Source organism: Sorex fumeus, unplaced genomic scaffold (genome assembly GCF_029834395.1).
Source record: "Sorex fumeus unplaced genomic scaffold, SorFum_2.1 ptg000041l, whole genome shotgun sequence".
Classification (NCBI taxonomy): domain Eukaryota; kingdom Metazoa; phylum Chordata; class Mammalia; order Eulipotyphla; family Soricidae; genus Sorex; species Sorex fumeus.
Genome location: NW_026606098.1, coordinates 2,996,656 through 3,022,679, shown reverse-complemented (window position 1 = coordinate 3,022,679; position 26,024 = coordinate 2,996,656). Strand labels below are relative to the sequence as shown.

Here is a 26,024-nt window from a genome sequence, read left to right as displayed (position 1 = left end):
GACAGTACAGAGGCCACGGCACCCACCCTCGGCTGCAATAGTCAGACAGTTCCGATCCCGGCACCGCACGTGGTCCCCCAGCACCACCAGGTGAGCTCAGAGCCCGGTGTGGTCCTGAGCAATGCAGGGTGTGGCGCCCCAGATTAATTAAATAGTGGTTAGGTGGCAGAATTCCGCCAACGGGAAGGAAACTCCTCTGCTCTCCGCATCCCGTCCAGGGAGTTTCCAGTGTCCTGGAGTGTGTAAACTCAAAGGGATGGGTATTTGATTATTGTATAATTGAAACCCAAGCACAAAAATTTGTAAGTCTACAACTGTACCTCATGATGTCTCACTTATAAAAATTAAAAAAAAAAAAAAAGACAGCGGCAGCGGTCTATCTGTCCCACCGCCAGCATTCGGTAGTCTCGGGCCGCTTCCCCCACCCCGGGGGCGGTGGAAGACGATGGGCAGGCGAAGGAAGGAAACGAGGGCCAGGCTGGTTGGTCTTAGTCGCAGTTTATTCCAATACTCTCTCCATTCATTCCTGTCTCTCTCCTCTGCCTCCTCCTGCCCATTCTTTTTTTTTTTTTTTTTTTTTTTTTTTTGCTTTTTGGGTCACATCTGGTGATGCACAGGGGTTACTCCTGGCTCTGCACTCAGGAATTACTCCTGGCGGTGCTCAGGGGACCATATGGGATGCTGGGAATCAAACCCGGGTTGGCCGCATGCAAGACAAACGCCCTACCCATTCTTACAGTCTCATTATATCACCCAGCATGAGGGATTGGGGTAACAATTACACATAGGTGTGATCACAATCAATAGGGGTTAAGTTCTTTCCCTCGGGGAAATCTACTCCTAGGACAGATTCTCATTATCACATCAATCCACCCTAGAGCGGAATCCCCTGGGTGTGTTTCTCCTCTCCTTGTCCAACAAACATATAAGCATATATAATATAAATCATTTTGTATGATATGTAAGAAATACCTTAAACTTATAGAATTGCCCTCCTAGAGCCATCTCAATCTCAGACTACAGTGCTCAGGCCAGATAATCTTTCCTATCCCTAGCAGGGTCCTAGTCTCGTCGTTACTTTTGGATCATGACAGCATTTGTCTATGATAAAACTTATAGTTAAGGATCGTGGCTCTTTGGCCTGGCCCATTTCGATGCCAGGGTAGCTCACTACTTGCCCTGGGTCCATTCATTCCCTTGCTGGGACCCTGCTTTGGGGGTGTTACGAACCAAGGGCAACTAAGGCTTAAGTCAAGAAAGCAGATGCCCAGGAGTGAATAACATTCAAAGCCAATTAAATCCTAAGTTACAAAGCATAATATTAACGGTCTTCCTGTATCTATACAAAAAGGACATTGCTTTTAAGTAAACTATTCAAAAGACAAAAGGAGAGGAGAAAGGCAATATTAATTTACAATACAATTTCAGTGTCCTAGAAGGATCAGACCTTACAAATTAACAGATTCTGGGACTGGAGCGATAGCACAAGCGAGTAGGGTGTTTGCCTTGCATGTGGCCGACCCGGGTTCAATTCCCAGCATCCCATATGGTCCCCTGAGCACCACCAGGAGTAATTCCCGAGTGAAGAGCCAGGAGTCATCCCTGAGCATTGCCAGATGTGACCCAAAAAGCAAAAAAAAAAAAAAAAGGGCAGGAGGAGGCAGAGGAGAGAGACAAGAATGAATGGAGAGAGTATATGTGTGACCCAAAAAGAAAAAAAAAAAACAGATTCTGATGCCAAACACAGTAACAACAAAGTCTCATGATGGAGACCGTTACTGGGCCCGATCGAGCAAATCAATGAACAACGGGGAGTACCATGACCATGACCGTGACTGTGATTAGGGGGGAAAGCTGATTAACTGGTTGGGGAGGAGAGCATAGGGAATAAATAGGGAATAATTTACAGATAAACACAATGGAATGGAAGTGTCTCAGGAGCACTGTAATAAAACTGAGTTCCTCTGGCAAGGGGGGATTGGCAAACCAATGTTTAGCCTAAAATATTTGGAACTATAGTTCAACACTGGAGTCAGTCACGCGCTTGTCCCTGACAGCATGTTGCAGAGACTATCAGGAGACTTGGCAGAGGGCCCGGCTCTTTCTCGGGGTGGGTGGTGGGAGCCTCCAAACTCCCTCACAGCCCTGGGCTGCTCTTGTCCTGCTCCGGACGGGCCCTCTTTTCCGTGTGACATCTGGCACAGGTCGTCTGCCAGCTAATTCCCCCGCTGGCAGCCCAGGAAGCTCAGCTCGCTATTGACGATCACAGACTTATAAGGGACAGCCTGGGTCCCACCCCACCGCCCGCCTTGGGAAGGTGTGGGACTGTCACTCTTTGAGTTGGTGCCCCCATCCTTCCATGCTGACTCACGGAGGCTCCAAGGCGGGAGAGGGGAAAAACTTTCCTAGGGCTTAGTCCCCTGGGCGAGTTCAGCCCACGAGGAGCCTGTCGGAAACAGCTGGTCCAGAACAAAATCTCATTGCAGATTTGCCGAGACACATCCTCAGGCACCCTCAAATAGAACCTGAAGGGGGCTGGAGCGATAGCACAGCGGGTAGGGCGTTTGCCTTGCACAAGCCAACATGGCCAACACAGGTTCGATTCCCAGCATCCCATATGGTCCCCCGAGCACCGCCAGGAGTGATTCCTGAGTGCATGAGCCAGGAGTAACCCCTGAACATCGCCGGGTATGAACCAAAAAGCAAAAAAAAAAAAAAAAAAAATATATATATATATATATATATATAAACCTGAAGGGGCCCCCACGCACAGGCAGGCACAGAAAGTGGCCCAAGAAAGAGGCAGGATGGGCCCAGAGAGATAGGACAGCAGGCAGGGTGCTCGCCTTGCACATGGCTGACCAGGGCTCAATCCCCAGAACCCCATACGGTCCCCTGAGCCCCACCAGGAGTGATTCCTGAGTGCAGAGCCAGGAGTAAACCCTAAGCACCGCCAGGTATGCCCCCCCCACCCAAAAAAAAAAGAAAAAAAAGAAAGAAAAAAGGAAAGGAAAGGAAAGGGAAGGGAAGGAAGGAAGGAAGGAAGGAAGGAAGGAAGGAAGGAAGGAAGGAAGGAAGGAAGTTTCACTTCATGGGGCCAGAGGGATAGTACAGCGGGGAGGGCATTTGCCTTGCACGTGGCCGACCCCGGTTCGATCCTCAGCATCCCATATGGTACCCCGAGCACCACCAGGAGTTATTCCTGAGTGAAGAGCCAGGAGTAACCCCTGAGCATCCCCAGGTGTGACCCAAAAAGAAAAAAAAATAATAATTAAAAAAATGTAATAAATTGGGGCTGGAGTGATAGCACAGTGGGTAGGGCGTTTGCCTTGCACGCGGCCGACCCGAGTTCGATTCCCAGCATCCCATATGGTCCCCTGAGCACCGCCAGGGGTAATTCCTGAGTGCAGAGCCAGGAGTAACCCCTGCGCATCACCGGGTGTGACCCAAAAAGCGCAAAAAATAAAAAAAGTAATAAAGACCTACACCAAAGCGATTTTTAAAAAGTATTTATTTATTTGGTTTTTGGGTCACCCCAGCAGTCTCAGGGGTTATTCCTGGTAGGCTAGAGTGACATAGAGGGTAAAGGTAAAGGTAAAGGCCCTCCCATTGTTCGTCGATTTGCTCGAGCGGGCCCAGTAATGTCTCCATTGGAGACTTTGTTGTTACTGTGTTTGGCATATCGAATACATCACGGGGAGCTTGCCAGGCTCTGCCGTGCGGGCGAGATACTCTCAGTAGCTTGCCGGGCTCTCCAAGAGGGGCGGAGGAATCGAACTCGGGTCATAGAGGGTGGTGGGAATCAAACCCTGGTGGGCTACGTGTGAGGCCTACCTGTTATACTATCGCGCCAGCCTCAAAGTGGTTTGTATTTTTATATATTTTTTTGCTTTCTTAGTCACACCCAGTGGTGCTCAGAGGTTGCTCCTGGATCTGTCTTCAGCTATCATGCTGGTGGTGCTAGAGGGCACTTGGGGGTGCCAGGAATCAAACTTGGGTGATCCACATGCAAGGCAAGAGCCCCAGCCACTGCAGACTCTTACCCCCAAAGGGATTTTTAAATTATGCTTCATTTGATAAATTCCCCCTGAAATCAGAGATGCAGAACTCCTTGGAGGACTTGATTAAACTCGTTTTTCTGTCATGTTCCTTGGTTACAAGAATTCCAATTTCAGTGACTCTAGGCCCGTATTTAAAAAGAGGAGCCCCCAAGCTTTAAAAAATGTCTTCATCTTTGAAAACATATTTATGTCAAGTCTGCTTTACTATTGTCTAGCTCCCAAATGAGATTTCGTTTGTTCACATTGAATATTTAAAATAGACCAACTTAGCTTTTATTTTTTTCTCTTTATTTTTATTTTGTGTGTGTGTGCCTGACGTTTTTGTCCTAGTTTTCATTTTTTTAAATTTCTATATTGAATCACTGTGAGATTCCAGACCCTTATAAAGATGTTCATGATTAGGTTTCGGTCCTACAGTGTTCCAACACCCATCCCTCCACCAGTGTACATTTCCCAGCACCAGTGTCCCCAGTTTCCCTCCCATCACCCCCATCCCCCCCACCAGACCATCTTAACTTTTATGTTCCCAAATTCATTGCTTATAAAAGTTGATTTCTTTGGGGGGCCAGCCACATCCAACAGTGCTCAGGGCTTCCTCCTGATTTTGTTCTCAGAAATTCCTCCTGATAGAGCCCAGGAACAAGATGCAGTTCATGGGGTCAACTCAGGTCAGCCTTGTGCAAGGCAAGTGCCTTATGTGCTGTACTCTCTGTCTGTCCCTAAAAGGTTACTTTTGTGTAACTTAAAGTATTGCCAGAACTCAACAAAAGTCCATTTTTCATTCCTGGATTTTTCTTCCAAAATACTTCCCCCTCCCCCTGCCCCCAATGGTTTTTCCATGCAAATCAGCAAGTTTGGTTGGGGGCAGGGGGAGTTGGCCATACCTGGTGGTGCCCAGGACCACTCCTGACTCTGTGCTCAGGTGCGACCCCTGGCAGGGCCCGGGGAACCTCTGTGGTGCCAGAGAGCAAACGAGGGGCGAGACCAGGGACGGCATGCTAGGCGAACGCTTCACCTCCAGACTCATCTCCTTGGCCCCCAATCAGCGAGTTTCTCCCGGCCTCCTCCCCTGCCGACATTCGCAGGCAGGATGCCATCAGGAGGGTGGCATCTGTGCTCTGGGGGTCTCTGTGGACTCAAATATAAAAATAACGACAATTGTGGGTCAAGCTGACATCGCAGGAACCCGTTACTGCTCTTGATTCTGAAACAAAGGTCGGCACAAGAGAACTAGTGTATCACTGCCCTTATTCTGTGTTTGATCCCAAAAGCAGGTGACCCACTGATAAATAAAAGTGTGTGTCTGGGGCTGGAGTGATAGCACAGTGGGTAGGGCGTTTGCCTTGCACGCGGTCCACCCGGGTTCGATTCCCAGCATCCCATATGGTCCCCCAGGCACCGCCAGTGGTAATTCCTGAGTGCATGAGCCAGGCGTAACCCCTGTGCATTGCCGATGTGACCCAAAAAGCAAAAAAAAAAAGTGTGTGTCTCTCCACCAGTAAGTCTGGACTTGTCCCTGGCTTCATTTAACCACCCCGGGCCCTGGGGTGGTTAAATGATATTGCCACTGACTGCCACTCCAATGGAGTTGCAAAAAGCCCTTAGAGAATAGAATAAATTGATTTTTTTTCTTTGGCTTTTGGGCCATAGCCGGTGATGTTCTAGAGTTACTCCTGGCTCTGCACTCAGGGATCACTCCTGGCATGCTCAGGGGAACCATAAGGGATGCTGGGGATCAAACCCAGGATTGTTGCTGCCAGGCAAGAGCTTTTACCCTCTGTACTATCTCTTCAGCCCCTCTTCTTGTCTGTCTTTGGACGGGGGTCGGGGGATGGGGGGGCTGTAGGGGAGGGATACGACACTCGGCTCGCTCAGTGCTCACTTCCGGAGGCACTGGTGGGGGACATCAGTGGTGTCAGGGACTGAACCAGGGCCCACTGCATGCAGAGCATGTGTTGCGGCTCTCTGAGCCTCCCTCTTAAGCTGCTGTCGCTGTGGTTACATCTAAGAACCTTAGATTACTGTGAGCGTTAGGGCGAGTTTGGTTGCAGGAGTCCCATGTTTTATGGAACAGTAATAGAAACACCAAGCTTTTTTTTTTTCCTTTTTTGGGGTCACACCCAGTGATGCTCAGCGGTTACTCCTGGCTCTGCACTCAGGAATTACTCCTGGCGGTGCTCAGGGGACCATATGGGATGCCGGGGATCGAACCCAGGATGGCCGCGTGCAAGGCAAATGCCCTACCCGCTGTGCTATTGCTCTGGCCCCCTAGAAACACCAAGCTTTGCCCAGAAAAGGTTTCTAGCTGACCTATCGCTTCACCCTCCTGCTGTTTCCCTGAGAGTTAAGCGTAGTCAAGTACAGTTTCATTCTCCCATCAGTAGCTATTCCACCTAGAAAACCAAACCAAACCGCTTTCTCTCTACTAGGTCGGTTACTATATCTTTGGCTGACAAGGCAGAAACAAGCATAGATGAACCTTTCCCCAGTATGGTAGTAGGAAAAACTCGGAGGTCAGCAGGATGCGAGCCAAGCCAGGAGCCAGGCGCTTTCCTCAGGGCCAGCAGTCCCTCCGCTGAGAGTGTTGACTGCAGTAGATGCCCGAGCACCTGCGGAAGCTTCCCCTCCCACTGGGACCTCTCGGAAGACTTTCTCCCTGAGCGCTCAGAATCAACTCTCAGTAGGAATTATTGGCAGGCGGGGACTCAATACCCAAAGGAGAAGGAAGATTCTGTTTCCAAAATCTCCCAGCTCACAGGTAAGGGCGGCTTCTCCCGACCCACGCCCAGGAGCTCCTTCCAAACTCGAGGGGTCCCCAGTCCCCATCAGCAGTTCTCCGTGTTACAAACATGTACCTGAAGTGGACTTTTCTAGAAGGCGTCAGGGGATGGAAAGATTGAGAATAACCGTGGAGGGGCTGGAGCAATAGCACAGCGGGTAGGGCGTTTGCCTTGCACGCGGCCGACCTGGGTTCGATTCCCAGCATCCCATATGTCCCTGAGCAGCGCCAGGAGTGATTCCTGAGTGCAGAGCCAGGAGTAACCCCTGTGCATCACCAGGTGTGACCTAAAAAGAGAAAAAGAAAAAAAAACGTGGAGGGAGCAGAGTGATAATAGAGCAGGGAGGGCATTTGCCTTGCACACGGCCGACCCGGGTTCGATCCTCAGTACCCCATGTGGTCCCCTGAGCACCGCCAGGAGTAATTCCTGAGTGCAGACCAGGAGTAACCCCTGAGCATCTCTGGGTGTGGCCCAAAAAAGCAGAAAGAAAGAAAGGAAGGAAGGAAGGAAGGAAGGAAGGAAGGAAGGAAGGAAGGAAGGAGAAAGAAAAGAAAGAAAGAAAGAAAGAAAGAAAGAAAGAAAGAAAGAAAGAAAGAAAGAAAGAGGGGGGAGGGAGGGAGGCAGGGAGGGAAGGGGAAGGAAGGAAGGAAGGAAGGAAGGAAGGAAGGAAAAGGAAGGAAAAGGAAGAGAGAAAGAAAGAGAATAAACATGGAATGGGCTGGACAGATAGTTCAGTGGGTAGGGCACCTGCCTTGCACACAGCCAACTTGGGTTCAGTCCCGCCACCCTACATGTCACCCACAAGGGTCAGCCTGAGCAGTAACTCTGGAATAACCAAGCTGGGTTCTGTGGGTAGCCTGACCCCTACAAGGCCAAGCTGGAGTGGAGTAGTGAGGCCAGTTCCGTTTTTAGTTGACAGGTGGCCTTGTCACAGAATCCCACCAAGCGTGGATTTCATTGCCTTCTTGCCTTTCATCTCAGCTGAAGAACCAACCCTGTCTCAGCACCCCAGGAAGATGGACTTCACGCCTGGTGAGGCCGGCTGGCACAGGCGAGCCCTGGCCCCCAAACTGTTCAAACCGGAGCTCTGCCTCGTCCCTCCCGCTGAGGGCAGTTCCGGGCTTACTGGATATGCCCAATGCAAAGGCCGAGAATTCTCCTTAGTTAGCTAGGCGTCCGCCTCCTCTGATCACCAGAGTCGGGTCAGTGATCCAGGATACATCGCTGCTACCTTGACCCTTCATTGTCTCTTGCCCTGGCACCACCTGGGGCCAGCCAGGCACCTGAGGTGCCTTCCTTCCCAGCTATGGGTTGGGGCTCCCCGGCCCCAAGCCCACGTGTGCGCACCCAGGAAACTCCGTGCTTTTTCAAGTTTCTCTGCGTTCATGAATTTCTCTAAAGAGAAGGACCTGGGGCTGGAGAGATAGCACAGAGGGTAGGGCATTTGTCTTGCACGCAGCCAACCTGGATTCGATTCCCAGCATCCCATATGGTCCCCTGAGCACCGCCAGGAGTGATTCCTGAGTGCAGAGCCAGGAGTAACCCCTGTGCAATGCCGGGTGTGACCCAAAAAGAAAAAAAAAGAACCCAGGAGCTAGTCAATCACAAAAGGTTAGATGCCCCTTTGCTCAAGATTTGGGGTCCTGAGGTTGAACGATAGTAACGTGGGTACAGCATTTGCCTTGCATGCAGTTGACCTGGGCACGATCTCCAGCATCCCATATGAACCCCTGAGCACCGCCAGGAGTGACCCCTGAGCCCAGAGCAAAAATAAGCCCTGAGCATTCTCAGCTTTGTCCCCAAAACAAAAGGTTTGGGGTCCTGTACCCACTGGCAAGGCCCTGGGCAAAAAGGATGAGAAAGTCTGAATCTTTCCCATCCAGTGTGATTGCGTCCAAAGAAATCTCTGTGGCATTGAGAAGAAATGACCACAATGAAATTTAGATGGTGCTTCAATACTGTGGTTCCACGGCTGCTGGAGCCTGGATTTAGGCACCTGACACTGAGTTAGGCGTCCGTGGGACCTGGGAGAAGGCCGTGCAGAAAGTGGTGGCCACCTAAGCTAGCTGAAACCTACCGTGAAGGGGGACCCGGAATCCCTGTATCTGAAACCATAACACCCTTGAAAGTTAAAGCTCTGGGGGAAAAATATTTCTTCATATCCTTGACACCAAAACTGATTTAGCAACAACCATCTGACATGAACGGACAGGAGACTGGCCTCATGTCTTTCACACCAGGTGAAAAGTCATAGAAGCTGTGACTGAGCATGCCCCGCCGCCTACTGGGGGAGTTACAGAAAATACTGCATGGAGGCAGGAGGGCTAGGGCGGCCTTATATGTGGCCAACCCATCAGTACCTAGCATCTCTTATGGTCTCCGGAGCAACACAGGAGTAATTCCTAAGTGCAGATTCAGAAGTTAGCCCTGAGCATCTCCAGGTATGGCCCAAACCCCAACCCCAACCAGCATCAATGCCATCAAAAAGTAACCCTTGAGGGGTTCGGAGTCATAGTACAGAAGGTAGGGCATTTGCCTTGCACCCAGCCGACCCGGGTTCGATGGTCGATGTTCGATGGTTCAACATATGGTCCTCCAAGCACTGCCAGGAGTAATTCCTCAGTGCAGAGCCAGGAGGAACCCCTGTGCATCGCCAGGTGTGACCCCCCCCAAAAAAAGTAACCCCTCAGGAGCTTGAGAGAGTATTATACCTAAGGCAAATGCCTTACACCACCCAACTGGAGTTTGATCCCTAGAACCCCCTGTGGTCCCCCCGAGGCTCTCCAGGAGTGACCCCTGAGGACAGAACCAAGATTAAGTCCTGAGCATCATTAGATGTGGCCCAAAAACCAAATGGAAAGAAATCAGTAATCCCTCAAATTCAGAAGCGTCCCAACCCTGAGCATTCATAGCCAGGATCGTGGATTTAGACACCTGACAGTGAGTTAGGTGTTGGTGGGACTCGGCGAGAAGGCAGCACAGGAAGTGGGGGTCACCTGAGCTAACGGAAACCCCAGTAAGGGTGGACCCGGAACCCCTGTATCTGAAAGCGTGAAGGTTTGCTCTCACTTGGCTTTCTTGTGTGTGTTACATTCTTCGAAATAAATCTCAGCTGCATCTTTAATACAAGTGTTCTGTATCTCGGATCCTGGCACCGTGTCTGCAGCGCTTGGTCCGGGTCTACCCTGGAATGATAGTCATTGCCCGGTCTATTTTTAATCCTTCTATTCCCTTACAGCACATGCTTTCCCTGTGTCTGCCAAAGACACTTTGGCAGCGAGTACTCAATTCATTAGCACGTTGGCACCAGTCTGTAGCTCGGTGTCATGAATTCAAGTGTGAGCCGTGTTTGAATTCATGTTTGAATTGGTCCACGCCCGCAGTCAGCATGGGAAGGCTGGGGATGCTAGAATTCCCGCCCGCCAGAGGCCAGGGCGGCCCCATCTGCCCAGGCTCTGGTTTATCTGAAATGAGTTGGCTGGGAGCACAGCAAAGGAGTCACTGACAGGGCTGAGGACAGCTGCCTTGGGACAATTTTCTTCTTTTTTTTTTTCTCCTTTTTGGGTCACACCTGGCGATGCTCAGGGGTTCCTCCAGGCTCTGTGGCTCTGCACTCAGGAATTACTCCTGGCGGTGCTCGGGGGACCATATGGGATGCTGGGAATCGAACCTGGGTCAGCCGTGTGCAAGACAAATGCCCTCCCCGCTGTGCTATTGCTCTGGCCCTCAGGATGATTTTCACTCTCCAGCTTGAGAGGCTGATGACAGCATCTTTTATGGTCGAAAAATAATTTTTAATAGGGAAAAATTCTGTGGATGATAGCACAGCGGGTAGGGCGTTCGCCTTACAAGCGGCCAAAATGGCCGACCCGAGTTCGATTCCTCCGCCCCTCTCGGAGAGCCCGGCAAGCTACCGAGAGTATCTCGCCCGCACGGCAGAGCCTGGCAAGCTCCCCGTGACGTATTCGATATGCCAGACACAGTAACAACAAAGTCTCCAATGGAGACGTTACTGGGCCCGCTCGAGCAAATCGACGATCAACGGGAGGGGCTTTACCTTACCTTAGGGAAAAATTCTGTGGATGATAGCAGAACTTCAGTGTGATAGAGTTTCTGGAATGTGGGTGGGGGGGCGGTTTGATTTTGTTCTTTTGGGACTTGGGGGTCACACCACGTGTGCTCAGGGTTTATTGCTGGCGCTGTGCTCAGGGGTGACTCTGGCGGGGCTTGGGGGGCTCTGAGCAGGCTCCCCACCCACTGAACTGTTGCTCTGGCTCCAAGGATCCCCGATTTTCCCCCGTGTACCTTGCCCAGGACCACGTAGTGTTTCAGAGTCTGACGCGTCCTATTTGCCAGCCGGTCGCCCTCCACACTGCGTGACCACAGGGTCAAGTCCTCCAGCCCGCATGTGGCAGGAAGGGGGCTTGTGTGGCACCGCGCTCGCTCCATCTAGCCTCAGGGAAACTCCCCTGCCAGGGTCAGGCCCCCAAAGTGTGGACAATAGTGCAAGCACTTCGGTCAAGTTGAGTCATGGTAGCATGACAGGGCTGAAGACAAACAGCCCTGTCCCCCCTCCCCAGTGCCCTTTCTCTGTCTGGGATTTATATTTACTGCAATCACATTGGTCTACAGGGGTGAATGTTTCCATGCCTCAGAATTTTTTTGGCTTTTTGTCTTTTGGGGGTCACCCTCAGCAATGCTCAGGGGTTACTCCAGGCTCTGCACCCAGGAGTTACTCCTGGCAGTGCCTTGGGAACCATAAGGGATGCTGGGAATCAATTCCAGGTGAGCCGTGTGCAAAGCCAACGCATGATCTGCTGTGCTATCACTCCAGCCCCTCTTCAGATTATTTTTGGGGTGGGGGGACACACCTAGTGCTGCTCAGGGGTTACTCCTGGCTCTGTGCTCAGGAATCACTCCTGGAAGTGTTCAGGGGACCCTATGGGATGCCAGGGATCCAACCCAGGTCAGCCGTGTGCAAGGCAAATGCCGTCCCCACTGTGCTATCGCCCTCCACCCCTTTTGAAGCCAGCCTGTCCCACTGGGCAGCCAGGAGCGAGTACCAAGGAATGTCACCCCTGACACGTTCCAGTGGGACAGGCCAACTGTTCCCACCATGTTCAGCCTCGGGCGTTGCGGAACTGAGAGACAGGCTACCTGAATGTGCGCTGTGAGTGGCTCTGGGGGTTCTCCTGGGGGCATAGGGGATGTCCCCACACGTTGCTGGACTCCCCCATTGTACTCTGGCTACCCGGTAACAGAGTGGGGAGGATTACACCCCACAACTGAAGCATCTCCTTAAACCCTAACCTCAGCAAGCTCACTGGGGTTCCGTTTGGGGACCACAGTCAGTGGGTGCTCAGAACCTATCACTGGCTCTGGGCACAGGACTGCCTCTGGAAGTGCCCAAGGAACCAAATGTGATGGCAGGGATGGAACCAGGATCAGCCACATGAAGGCAACTGCCTTAACCACTGCACTCTCCAGCCCACAGACAGCTAGCTCTTTTTTTTTCTTTAAATGCTTTTTGGGTCACACCCGGCGATGCACAGGGGTTATTCCTGGCTCATGCACTCAGGAATTACTCCTGGCAGTGCTTGGAAGACCATATGGGATGCTGGGAATCAAACCCGGGTCAGCCATGTGCAAGGCAAACGCCCTTCCCGCTGTGCTATCACTCCAGCCCATTATAAATTTATTTACTGAATCACCGTGAGAACAGTCACAAAGCTTCCGGGTTTAAGTCTCGGTCATACAATGATGAAAGACCCGTCCCTTCACCAGTGCACATTTTCCACCACCAAAAACCCATGGCCAGCTCTTAATGCAAGCTCTCCTGATTACTGGTATAGGGTTTTTTTTTTCTTTTTCTTGGGGGGGGGGGTAGTGGGAGTGGTGGGGGCCCATACCCAGCAATGCTTGGGGGATTCCTCCTGGCTCTGCACTCAGAAATCACTCCTGACTGTGCTCTGGAGATCCTGTGGGATGCCAGGAATCTAATGCAAATCAGCCGTGTGCAAGGCCAACACCCCACACACACACTGTGGTGCAACCGTTCTGGCCCCTTCTGGTATAGCTTTTATAGTAGAAATCAGTGCAGCCTCTGCAGACACTCAGTTTTCAATCTACCCTGCATCCTTTAGTGGTTCTATCCCCTTGGACACTCGGCTTTGAAACACAGGGCTTTACAGTGGACTGTGGCAAGTCAGGGTTCACTGAGATATTGTCGCACAAAACACCTGGCCTAGGAGCTGGAGGAGGGCCCAGGGGCTAAGGGGCTGCTTGCTGCTGATCCCCATTCCATGTCCAGCACCACAGCTTCCCCCAAGACCCTCAGGAGCAACCCCCCTTCCAACCAAGCAGAGAGCTGGGACTAGCCCCGGAACCTCTGGCATGAACATACTTGCATGAACAGTGTTAGGAGCACGTCTCTTGGGGAATCACGAACTCGCTTCTCTGCTTGCACAGGCCTCCAGCAGCTCGAGTGGAGCAGCCCGGCCCTGCACCCCCAGCTCGGCATGCTGGCCCAGAGGAGGGACGCCGTGACCCACCGGGTCCTCTCCGCCAGGCTGCACAAGATCAAGGAGCTGAAGAATGAGCTGGCGGACATCACGCGCAGGCTGGAGGCCACCATCATCGAGAACCAGTTCCTGAAACAGGTTCAGTTCCGGCACCTGAAAGCCATCGGCAAGTACGAGAACTCGCAGAACAATCTGCCGCAGATCGTGGCCAAGCACCAGAACGAGGTCAAGAACCTGCGGCAGCTGCTGAAGAAGTCGCAGGGCAAGGAGAGGAGCGTGGTTCGGAAGCTCCGGGAGACCGACCAGGAGCTGCTCAAGACCAAGGATGCCCTGCTGGGCCTGCAGCGCCTCTCGGAGGACAAGAACCTGGCGGAGCGCGAGGAGCTGACCCAGAAGCTGTCTGCCCTCACCGCCAAGCTGGAGGCGAACGACAAGAAGATACAGGTGTGTCCTCTGAGGCTGAGGCCGAGGAGGAGGCCGGGAGGGGAGGTGGGTGGCTGGCAGGTGGGTCATGTTGCGGCTGTGGCATGTTCGACATCCCCACTGCGTGTCCCGGGAGCTTCAGCCTGCAGGAACTGCCCGGCCCAAGCCCTCAGTCCAGCGCTCGCGCTCTCTCTCTCTCTCTCTCTCTCTCTTTCTCTCACTCTCTCTCTATATATATATACATATTATATATAATATATATGGAGTAGCTCTATTTTCCCGTTGTTCATTGATTTGCTCAAGCGGGCACCAATAATGTCTCCATTGTGAGACTTGTTACTGTTTTTGGCATATCAAATATGCCACAGGGAGCTTGCCAGGCCCCAGTATGCAGGCGGGATACTCTCGGTAGCTTGCTGGGCTCTCCGAGAGGGATGAACGAATCAAACCCAGGTCTGCCACGTGCAAGGCAAACGCCCTCCCCAGTGTGCTATTGCTCCAGCCCGATAATGTAGGAGTACTGCTATTTATTCAGCCATTGATTAAGCTGATTGAATTGGTATGAACTCCACGTTAATTTTTTTAATTCAGAATGTTAATTTTATTTTACTATCTTTTTTAATTATTATTTTTTGTAGGAGTACTGCTATTTATTCAGCCACTGATTAGCTGATTGAATTGTACATGAACTCCACCTTACTTTTTTTTTCACTTTTTATAATTTATTGAATCACTGTGAGAGCAGCCACAAAGATTTTGGGTCCAAGTCTTGGTCATACAATGAAACACCCGTACCTTCACCAGTGTCCATTCTCCACCACCAAAAACCCCAGTATACCCCCACCCCACACTCTCCCCCTACCTGTGGGGCAGATGATTTCCACATTACTCTCTCTCTACTTTGATCACATTCAATATTTCGACACCAGACCCACCATTATTATTTGAGATTTTACCCCAACACTCAGATCTGCTGAAAAGGCAACAATAGACAATTTGTGTTCTATTGCTGGTTATGAATAACATATGATGTCGTGTGGCTGCAATCGGGCCATGTGGTTTTGAAATTCCGAAATTTTAACACTTAAATCTGGAGGGATTTCTGCTTGGCAGAAAGCCACTGGGTTTCGAGATCTGCTCCTGAGTCTCTGGGATCATGGCCATTGAGCAGCTTGATGAGGAGCCAGAGAGGCCGTTCGTGGGCGATGACTTGGGGTCTCATTGGGGTGGGGAGGACAGGCCTGGCTCCACCCCATCCCATGAGGCCCAACAAGTTTCGTCACTGCGGGCCCATGCCTGACTGTCCACTGGCCTCTGGAGGATGACGGCCACTGAGCTGCCAGAAGGAAACAGGCAGAGGGACAGCACCCTTTCCCCCCTGGGGTGGCCCAGCGACAGTAACCTACTGCAGGGTCTGGACACATTTCTGCCAAAAGTCGCTGGGCTTCGAGATTTGTTTCTGAGTCTCTGGGATCAAGGCCATTGAGCAGCTTGATGAGGAGCCAGAGAGGCCGTTCGTGGGCAATGACTTGGGATCTCGTTGGGGTGGGGAGGACAGGCTCAGCTCCCCCCCCCCCCCCATCTCGTGAGGCCCAACAAGTTTCGTCACTGCGGGCCCATGTCTGACTGTCCAGTGGCCTCTGGAGGATGACGGCCACCAAGCCGCCAAGAGGGAGCAGGTGGAGGGACAACACCCTTTCCTCTCTGGGGTGGCCTGGCGACAGTAATGTACTGTAAGGTCCGGATGCATTTCTGCCAAATGGATTTTGAGATTTGTTTCTGAGTCTCTGGGATCATGGTCGTTAAGCAGCTTGCTCTGGAGCCAGAGAGGCCATTCGTGGGCGATGACTTGGGGTCTCATTGGGGTGGGGAGGACAAGCCTGGCTCCACCCCTATCCCGTGAGGCCCTGTGTGTCTCGTCACTGGGGGCCCAAATGTGACTATCCAGTGGCCTCAGAAGGATGGCGGCCACTGGGCCGCCAGGGGGAACAGGCCAAGGCACGAAACCTATTCCCACCTGGGTTGGGCCAGCACCAGTAGCCTACTGCAGAGACAGGACGCATTTCTACCTAAAGCCGCTGGGTTCCGAGATTCATTTCTGAGTCTCTGGGATCATGGCCATTAAGCAGTTCAATAAGGAGCCAAAGAGGCCTTGCCTCCAATTATATAGCTGAGCCAGAGGTGGTTTGTGGGTGTGTTTCCCACATACCTAACTTTTGGCCGTTTACTTTCTTGGTAAACTTTGCCCCATGTTTTTGGGGTCTGACCAAAGGCACAGCAGCAATTTTGGGGTATCTGGAAGTCTGAAGGCGCCATGAGGCTGCTGATGCACTCACCTCACAGGTACAGATTGACCTGCTGGCGGCACCATACCCCCTTATTATTTATTTTTTTTTATCCACGTGAGATAGTTACAAAGCTTTCCTGTTTGAGTTTCAGTCCATACAGTGATCGATCACCCAACCCTCCACCAGTGCACATTCTCCACCACCAAGGTTCCGCGGTATCCCCCCCATCCCATCCCTCCCCCTGCCTCTATGGCAGACACTCTCCCCCATACTCTCTTTTGTATTGTATTATGAATAGCATAAGATGTCACAGCTGTGCTCTCCTGGAATTCTAAAATTTTAGATAATTAGGGTCTGGAGAAATCTCTGCGGCAAGCTACTTGGTTCAAAGGTTTGGGTTTTTTGTTTTTTTTTTTGGTTTTTGGTTTTTGGTTTTGCTTTGTGGGTCACACCTGGCGATGCTCAGGGGTTCCTCCTAGCTCTGCACTCAGGAATTACTCCTGGCAGTGCTCGGGGGATCATATGGGATGTTGGGGATCAAACCCGGGTCAACCGTGTGCAAGGCAAACGCCCTATCTGCTCCAGCCCCTCATCATGCTTTTTGCTCTCTGTAGCTCACATATTCTTTTATCCTTTTAGTTTTTGTTTGGGGACCATTTTATGTGAGAAAATTCTCTCTGAAAACAGGGGAGGGTTTTTATTAGGAAGGAACTCACTGATTGAAGTAGAAGATATGGGGGTATGATGCCGCCAGCAGGTCAGTCTGTACCTGTGAGGCAAGTGCATCAGCAGCCTGATGGCGCCTGGCGCCTTCAGACTTCCAAATACCCCAAAATTGTTGCTGTGTCTTTGGCCAGACCCCAAAAACTTGGGGCAAAGTTTACCAAGAAAGTAAATGGCCAAAAGGTAGGTATGTGGGAGACACACCCACAAACCACCTCGGGCTCAGCTATATAATTGGAGGCATGGCCTCTCTGGTTCCTGATCGAACTGCTTAACGGCCACGATCCCAGAGACTCAGAAACAAATCTTGAAACCCAATGACTTTCGGCAGAAATGCGTCCGGTCCCTGCAGTAGGTTATCAGCGCCGGGCCACCCCAGGTAGGAATAGGTTTCGTGCGTTGACCTGTTCCCCCTGGCTGCCCAGTGGCTGCCATCCTCCAGGGGCCATTGGACAGTCAGGTTTGGGCCCTCAGTGACAAGACACGCGGGGTCTCACAGGATGGGGGTGGAGACGGCCCTTTCCTCTCCATCCCAACAAGACCCCAAGTTGCCATCCACAAACGACCTCTCTGGCTCCTGCTTAACAGCCATGATCCCAGAGACTCAGGAACAAGTCGAGGAACCCAGCAGATTTTAGCAGAAATCCCTCCAGATTTAATTGTTAAAATTCCATAATTTCAAAATCATGTGGCCACTACTGCAGGCCACACACAGCCATGCGACATCATATGTTATTCATAACCAGCAATAGAAAACAAATTGTCTACTGTTGCCTTTTCGGCAGATCTGAGTGTTGGGGTAAAATCCCAAGTAATAATGTTGGGTGTGGTGTTGAAATGTTGAATGTGATCAAAGTAGAGAGAGAGTAATGTGGAAATCATCTGCCCCACAGGTAGGGGAAGGGTGCGGGATGGGGGTATACTGGGTTTTTTGGTGGTGGAGAATGGGCACTGGTGAAGGTACGGGTGTTTCATTGTATGACCGAGACTTAAACCCAAAAGCTTTGTAACTGCTCTCTCAGTGATTCAATAAATAAAATTATAAAAAATGAAAAAAAAAAAAGTAAGGTGGAGGTAGGCCCAATTCAATCAGCCTAATCAGTGGCTAAATAAATAGCAGTACTCCTACATTAAAAAAAAAAAAAGAAGTAGATAAAAATGAATGAACTTAATCTTATTTCAAGACCACGGGATTCTGTCAGGAGTTTAGGAATGAAACAGGCCATTTGCATCTAAGTCCAAAGAGACAAAAAACAGGGGCGGGCGCGAGAGCACAGAGGGGAGGGCATCTGCCCTGCATGCAGCCCAGCTGGGTTCCATTCCTGGCATGCCACTGGGTTCCCCGAGCACTGCCGGGAGTGATTCCTGAGTGCGGAGCCAGGAGTAATCCCTGAGCATCGCTCTGTGTGACCAAACAAAAGAGCAAAAAAAAAAAAAAAGAAGCAGCAGCATGGTGGGATCTGCAGATGGAGGCCCTTAGAGTGACCGAGGTGCTGGGTGGTGGTGCTGGGAGGGAGGGAGCTCTGTAGGAGTGTGTGTTGGCGGGGTGGGGTTGAACTCAGGACTCCAGCTACAGAGCATCTGCCCAGCCGCTGAGCACCTGCTCTCCTCCCTCTCGCCCTTGCTCGCTCTGGCCCCTACACCTTGGCTGCTGCTGCTTGTACACAGAATACAGAACAAAGTTCTGTCACGAATATTAGATACATCTTCGCATGTGTCTGTTATGTCACAGAAAACATTTATGTCTCATGTATGTTTATTTTTACATATAAATGTTCAAATCCTTCACGTTTTTCTCTATAGGCACAGAACCAAAGTGAATTCAAGGACTAATTCACTCTGGGGCTGGAGAGAGAATACAGCAGGTAGCGGACAGGGGGCTTGACTTTTTCCATCCCCAGCATCCCACAGGGTCCCCCGAGCACCGGCAGGAGTGATTTCCTGCCAGGAGTAACCCCTGAGCATCAGCAGATGTGGCAAAAAAAAAAAAAATGCATTGAAATCTTGCACATCTCGGGACTGGAGGGATAGCACAGCGGATAGGGCATTTGCCCTGCACGTGGCAGACCAGATTCAATCCCCAGCATCCCATATGATCCCCTGAGCACCACCAGGAGTAATTCCTGAGTGCATGAGCCAGGAGTAACCACTGTGCACCACCAGGTGTGACCCAAAAAAAGAAATCCTGCACGGGGGCTGGAGCAATAGCACAGCGGGGAAGGCATTTGCCTTGCATGCGGCCAACTCAGATTCAATTCCCAGCATCCCATATGGTCCCCCGAGCACCGCCAGGAGTAACTCCTGAGTGCAGAGCCAGGAGTAACCACTGTGCATAGCTGAGTGTGATCCAAAAAGTAAAAAAAAAAAAAAAGAAAGAAAAAAGAAAAAAGAAAGAAAGAAATCTGGCACATCTCATAAATATAAACATAGCTAATCCCGTTATCTTGGGTCCCAGAGAGATGAAATCTGTACTATTTCCAGAGGCTGGAAAAACAACTGAGGCTGAACAACAAAGCCTTCAGCCAGCAGCTGGCCACGGAGAACCGGAAGTGTCTGGCTGCTCAGACAACCAGCAAGACGCTGCAGATGGAAATGAAGCGACTCCAACAAAAACTTAAGGTACCCATCCCCCAGATTGGGGCAAAGCTGAGACATGCTGCTTCCCAGAATATTCCAGATGCTGACCAAGCCTGCCTTGCCTCTGAGTTATTTAACTTTGGGGATAGTCCGCAAATCGCCTTTCTCTCCTACCAGCCTGCAATTTCCCGGGAGATGTTGTCATTAGAAAGAATTCACAGGACGGGCCGGAGCTGTAGTCCAGCGGGGAGGGCACCTGCCTGACATGTTGCGGACCGGGGTTCGATCCCCGGGATCCCATATGGGCCCCTGAGCACTGCCCAGGAGTAATCCCTGAGTGCAGATCCAGGAGTGATCCCTGAGCTCCTTTGGGTATGTGCCCTCTCCACCACCACCAAAAAAAAAAAAAAAAAGAACAACAATAAGAAAGAAAAATGAACCTGGGTCAAGCATGTACAAGGCACGTGCCCTGCCCGCTGTCCCATCACTGCAGCCAGAAAACAGTTGTGCTGGGGCTGGAGCAATAGCAGAGCAGGTAGGGCGTTTGCTTTGCACACAGCCGACCTGGATTCGATTCCCAGCATCCCATATGGTCCCCCAAGCACTGCCAGGAGTGATTCCTGAGTGTATGAACCAGGAGTAACTCCTGTGCATTGCCGGGTGAGACCCAAAAAAGCAAAAAAAAATAAATAAATAAATGGTTGTACTGTGGTTCTCTGTAGGAGAAGGAGCGGGAGTTGGAGATCAGAAACATCTATACCAACCGGATTCTGAAGAACTTATGCGAGCCTCAAGACGATCTGAAAGGTATGCTTGAACTCGTTTGGCTCAAAATCTACCATCAAGGACCTACTCAGATTTTTTTTCCCCAGCCGAACCATTTCTAAGAATGGCTGTGTTTGGCACTGGGCCATCTCTGGGGGTGGGGGTGGGGCTGTTCTGGTGTGATATGGTGAGAAGAGCTAGAAAAGAAGCTTGCTGTCCAGCACCCCCCATTCTCTGACCAGCACCCCTGTTCCTCCCTGGAGACACTCTGGAGTTTTTCAGCTGGAAGCAAACAGTTTGCCCGAGTCTCTCTGTTTCAGTTTCAGAACAACACCTGATGCGCTCGGGGGTGACTCCTGGCTCTGTGCTCAGGGTGCACCGCGGTGCTGGGGACTGAACCCCAACCTCCCACAAGACGTCCCTCCGCCCCAAATATGGCGCTTTCCCTGTGTGCGTTCCTCCACCCAGCAGGATCCAGGGACACAGGCTCCAAGAGACGCCCCATCGCATGGGTGTGGGGCCATGGCTTCCCCAAACCACAGTCAGGGCAGAGAACAGCTCTGGCTCCCCGCAAAGCTCCCCACAAAGTCCCCTGGCTCTATCTACTCTGCCCCCAGCCTTTTGCCCCCACCACCTGTCCTGGAATCCCCTGTGCCCTGCCCTGCAGCCTCCTTCCACTGCCGGCACAGGCTGGAGATGCCAGCCCCGCCCACCCCGAGACCTTCTGGACTCCCAGACTGAGGCAGGCTAAGAAGGAGTGAGACAGGCTGTTTCCACAGCTGGAACTATGCATCAGCTCTCCCCACGGCTCTGTCTCTCCTGCCTGTATCCAGAAAACAGATTAGTGTGCGGTCAGCCACAGTATGACTGCATCCCAATGGCCGCTGGACCATGAGTCTCACAGATACCACAGTATGACCACATCCCGATGGCCACTGGACCTCACACCTCACAGAGATTCACAGTATGACCGCATTCCGACGGTCACTGGACCATGCGGCTCACAGATGCGCAGCATGACCATATCCCGATGGCCACCGGACCACGCGGCTCACAGATGCAAATTATGACTGCATCCCAATGGCCACTGGACCACACGACTCACAGAGATGCACAGTATGACCACATCCCAATGACCACAGGACCATGTGGCTCACAGAGATACACAGTATGACCGTATCCCAATGGCCACTGACCCATGCAGCTCACAGATGCAAAGTATGACTGCATCCCGATGGCCACTGGACCACACAGCTCACAGAGATGCACAGTATGACCACATTCCGACAGTCACTGGACCACACGGCTCACAGATCCACAGTATGACCGCATCTGCCCTGTGAGTCAATGACAGTGGAACTGAAATGACAGCCCCCAGAGGCGGTATCTCACCAGCTGGCCCAGGGGTCCAGGATTTCTTACCTTTGTTGCTGTTACTGTTTAGGGGCCATAGCTGGCCGGAGTCTGGTTCTTGCCAGCGTGTGTTCTGTGGCATCAGCCACCTGCTGAGAGTTCCTTTAATAGGGTAAAACTTCAGAGTGGAGGGCAGAGGGAAGCTTCAGGGGCTGAAGCACAAGCTCAAGAGAAAAGCAAACCTGCGAGAACACTGTTGTGATGACCATGAGTCCAGGCTCAGAACCTCTCCCCACACATGTCTGCAGGAAGGGACATGGGTGCCCCGGCCATGTGGCTCCTGACTGACATCCCCATGATGTCCTTAATCCCTGCGCCCAAATAAGATGAAACAAGCAGAAGGGCATACAGTGGGGAGGGCGTTTGCCTTGTGCTGCCGACCCAGGTTCTATCCCCGGCATCGCATATGTCCCTCAAGCACCACCAGTAGGGGCTGGAGCGATAGCACAGCGGGTAGGGCGTTTGCCTTGCACACGGCCGACCCAGGTTCAAATCCCAGCATCCCATATGGTCCTCTGAGCACCGCCAGGATTGATTCCTGAGTGCAGAGCCAGGAGTAACCCCTGAGCATCGCCAGGTGTGACCCAAAAAGCGAAAAGCAAAAAAAAAAAAAAAAAAAGCACCATCAGGAATAATTCCTGAGCAGAGCCAGAAGTTACACCCGAGTATGGTCGGGTATGACATAAAAACAAAGACCAAAAAAAAAAAAAAAAAGAAGAAGAAAAACAAGGGAAATGGCAAGGGAAGAAGGGAACAGGCGAGTGCTAAGCTGGTTCTAGGAAGTACTGATGACTTTGTTCCGTCTGCAGGATTGTTCCGTAGAGCCTGTGTCTGAACTATGTCATTCCTCTCTAGTTTCTTCTACAAAAGCAACCCAGGTGGACAAGAAAAGTTACCCGCTTGTGATGATGAAACACCAGGAGACCCAGAAATCCTACGATGTGCCAGCTGTGACAGCCAAGGTACAGAGACCCGCACCCAGCTGGGAGACTGGCCGGGCGCATGGGCACAGAGAAGCAGGGCTGCCACCTCTGTCGCCGTCGGCAGTCGGAATCCCACGACACAGAGAGCATCTGTCACCCAAGGGGGATGTTGGCGCTGCTCTCTCCATTGCAGGCGAAAAAGAAAGTAGGAAGCTCCGGTCCTAAGGAGAAAGCGGCAGCCAGCGCCTGCCCCACCCCGCCCAGTGCCAGCAAGCACCCCAGCCAGGAGGACCCCAGGAGAAGACACCACGGTGATTCACCAGCCAGTGAAGGCTTCAGGGACCCCCTAACATAGCTGGGCCCCTGTAATAAGGACTGGGCTCCCCTAACATGGGCTGGGACCCCAATAAGGACCGAGACCCTCTAACATGGCTGGGCCCCATAACAAGGACTGGGACCACCTGACATAGGCTGCCCCCCTCCACCACCAATAACGGCTGGTTCTCCACCTTCCCTGGGCTAGAAGCATCTCTCCTGCCAGTCCCTCAGTGGACTGTACTTCCATCATTCCCTAACCCCGCCCCCCCCTTGAGACATCCAGATACCACAAGAACTAAGCCATGCAGTGGGCCAACCCCTGAGACCTATTTCTGGGGGTGTGCCTGAGCTGGTGACCTATTTGCCTGTGTGTGCATGCTTGTGTGTGTGTGAGTGTACATATGTCTGTGTATATGTGTGTGCATGTGCCCATGTGTAGATGCTTGTATGAGCATGTGTACCTGTCTGTGTGCGTGTGCATGTGTGCGTGTACCAATGTGCATGTACCCATGTGCATGCTTTTGTGTGAGCATGTGTGTGTGAGTGTGGGCATGTACCTGTATGTGTGCGTGTACTGGTGCGTGTGCATGCATGTATGCGTACGTGCACACTGACAATTCTGCAGGCCGTCTGGGGAGATAAAGAGGATTTTTGAGGTGGCCGGTCCCAGTTCCATCCCAGGCCCAGCTGGGGGCAGCCCCGGGCATCCATGGCCCCGAAAAGGATGGGAACCAATCTCCGCGCTTTAACCTGGGCGAGGTTCCCGGGAGCTGAGCCGGCTGCAAAGACTCCAAGTGGCGCTGAGTCCCGGGGGACCCTGCCCGGGGTTCCCGGCCTCCCCGCGGGCATGGACAGTAACAAGCCAGCCTACCCACCCTGTTAGGCCCTGCCCACTCTGCCCAGAGCTGGCCGTCCAACCGTCCAACCACCGACCCGCCTCTCCTCCCTCCCTCTCCCACAGATCCAGCCTGGGGACAGGAGCCGGCGGGGACGGAGGTGCCCGCGTCCCTGGACAGTGCTGGGAGACTGGGAGACAGGGCCGCTCCCGAGAAGGGCGCGGCGAGGACCCCCGAGCAGGAGCTGCCCGCGAAGTGCCTCCCGGCGGCCGGCCCGGAGCAGGAGCGCGAGCGTGACCGAACACCGGAGAGGGAGCGCGAGTGGACACCGGAGAGGGAGCGCGAGCGGGCACCGGAGAGGGAGCGCGAGCGGGCACTGGAGCGGGAGCGGGCACTGGAGCGGGAGCGGGCACCGGAGCGGGAGCTGGCAACGGAGCGCGAGCGGGTACCGGAGCGCGAGCAGACAGCAGAGGCGCCCCCCGAGCCGTCGGCGCCCCCCAGGAGCCGACCCCCACTCCGGCCACGCAAGCACTACTCCTTCACGGAGGTGATTGAGAACTTGCACCACGGGCTGCCGGCGGCGGGCGCCGGGGTGGGTGCAGGACCCCGGCCCGGCCGCCCGCGTGCGCGCCCGGACGCGGCCACCTGCGCCTACGAGCCGTCGCTGGGCCGCGCGCGCCGCGCGCTCCGGGACAGGAAGAGCAGCCTGATGGAGGAGCTGTTCGGGGCCCCCGGCCAGCCGCCCCCCGGCCAGGCCCCGGCCAACAACGCCTTCGGGGACTCCAGAGTGACCATGCCCGACTCGGTGCCGTCGCCGTCCCCCCCGGAGGGCAAGAGGAAGATAATCATCTAAATAAAGTCGCTCCTGAGCTTGGTTGGCCAACGCTAGTTCTTGGGCATCTGGGAGTCAGTCCGGCGAATAACCAGGGCGTGCGCATGGCTAACGCAGGGGGAGCTTGGCTAACCAGGGGGATGCACTCGGGTAACGCAGGGGTACGCTCAGCTAACCGAGGGGTGCACTGGGCTAACGCAGGTGTGCTACGCTAACGCAGGGGGAGTGTGCTCGCTCGGAAAGGGCAGCGCTCGCAGGGAAGGCTGGAGCCCACTGACCCTGGCTTCATCCACGGCACCACACCCCTAAGCACAACAGGGTGTGACCCTAGCACATACACACACACACACACACACGCACACGCAAGACACTATCCGGGCCCTAATGCGCGCGCACACAGACACAGACACACACGATCACGCGCACTCACACACACACAGACGAGAAGATACTACCGGGCCCCCAGAGCACTGCAGAGTGGGTGCTCTCCTCGCACGTGGCCGACCTAGCTTCACTCCTTGGCACCCCATATGGTGCACTCCCCGCCTCCCCCGACCCATGATCCCAGAGCAGAGGCAGGAGCAAACCATGGGAACCACCAGTTGTAATCCAAAATCAGGGGTGGGAAAAAAACTCTGAGACAATTTTTGCTCCAAGTGTTTATGTGAGAGTCCTGTCCATGGGTCAGGCTGTGTTTCCTGGTAGTAGGATTTGGTTTGAGGGCACAGCCAGCAAGCCTCAGGAGCGACCCCTGGCGGTGCCTGGTGGGGGCAGCTGCCGGCAAGCGAAGGAGCTTACTTCCATGGAGGTAGTTATCAGTCCTCAGGTTCTCTTCCGGACTTCCCACACCCACCTCCAGTCCTTCCAGGGTCCGAGTTCATTGGGAAAGCACCCCGAGACGAGGTCAGGCATGCAGGGTGGTCTGCACCTGGCCTTGGACCCCTTTATTTCTATCCCACACAGTACCTGGCTCTGGCCTCACTTAGCATCACCCATCCCTTCCCTTGGCAAGGCCAGAGGAAAGGCTGGCCAGGGAGACCCTCGCCCATTGGCCTGGGGCCAGCCCTGCGAGCCCCCCACCCCCCACCCCCGGTTGGCTCTGGGCTGGGGGGAGGGGGATGACAGTACATGAGCCAGTCCTGGGGAGGCTGACCCCGGGCCACAAAGATCGGCCAGCACAGGCCAGCTGCGCTCCAGCCCACGGGGACCCCCCCCAACCCTCCTTAGTCTTCAGAGACAGGGCAAGGAGGGGTCCCAAGAGACCCACCAGAGTGCATAGCCAGCAAGCAGGGTCACCTGTCGGCCCCTTGTCATGAAGGAATCAGCCCCAGCCCAGGCTAGTCCCAGAGGAGGGAAGCCACAAAGACACTTGCAAAGCTTTTAATTAGGGGGAAAGTTTTCAAAACCGTGGTACCAGCTCTGACTACACTTTATGGATTAGACATTCAGCCATGGCAGCCAACTTAACCAAGGTGCCTGGGTTCAGGCTCTCTTAACCTGGGTCCAATCTACGAAGCATAAATACCACATAAAATACATCTCATCTGAAACTTAAAAAACAACT

General features: G+C 52.9%; 1 protein-coding gene across 1 annotated transcript; it reads left to right on the top strand.

The window, feature by feature from the left end:
• The first annotated feature begins 5,056 nt into the window (after nucleotides 1-5,056).
• Nucleotides 5,057-24,481, top strand: LCA5L (lebercilin LCA5 like). The gene is made up of 9 exons (XM_056119637.1): nucleotides 5,057-5,106; nucleotides 6,491-6,819; nucleotides 11,727-11,766; nucleotides 13,332-13,806; nucleotides 19,278-19,415; nucleotides 20,096-20,180; nucleotides 22,407-22,513; nucleotides 22,668-22,785; nucleotides 23,754-24,481. The coding sequence occupies exons 1-9, from the start codon at nucleotides 5,057-5,059 to the stop codon at nucleotides 24,479-24,481; spliced, it is 2,070 nt and encodes a 689-aa protein (XP_055975612.1).
• Nucleotides 24,482-26,024: the final 1,543 nt, after the last annotated feature.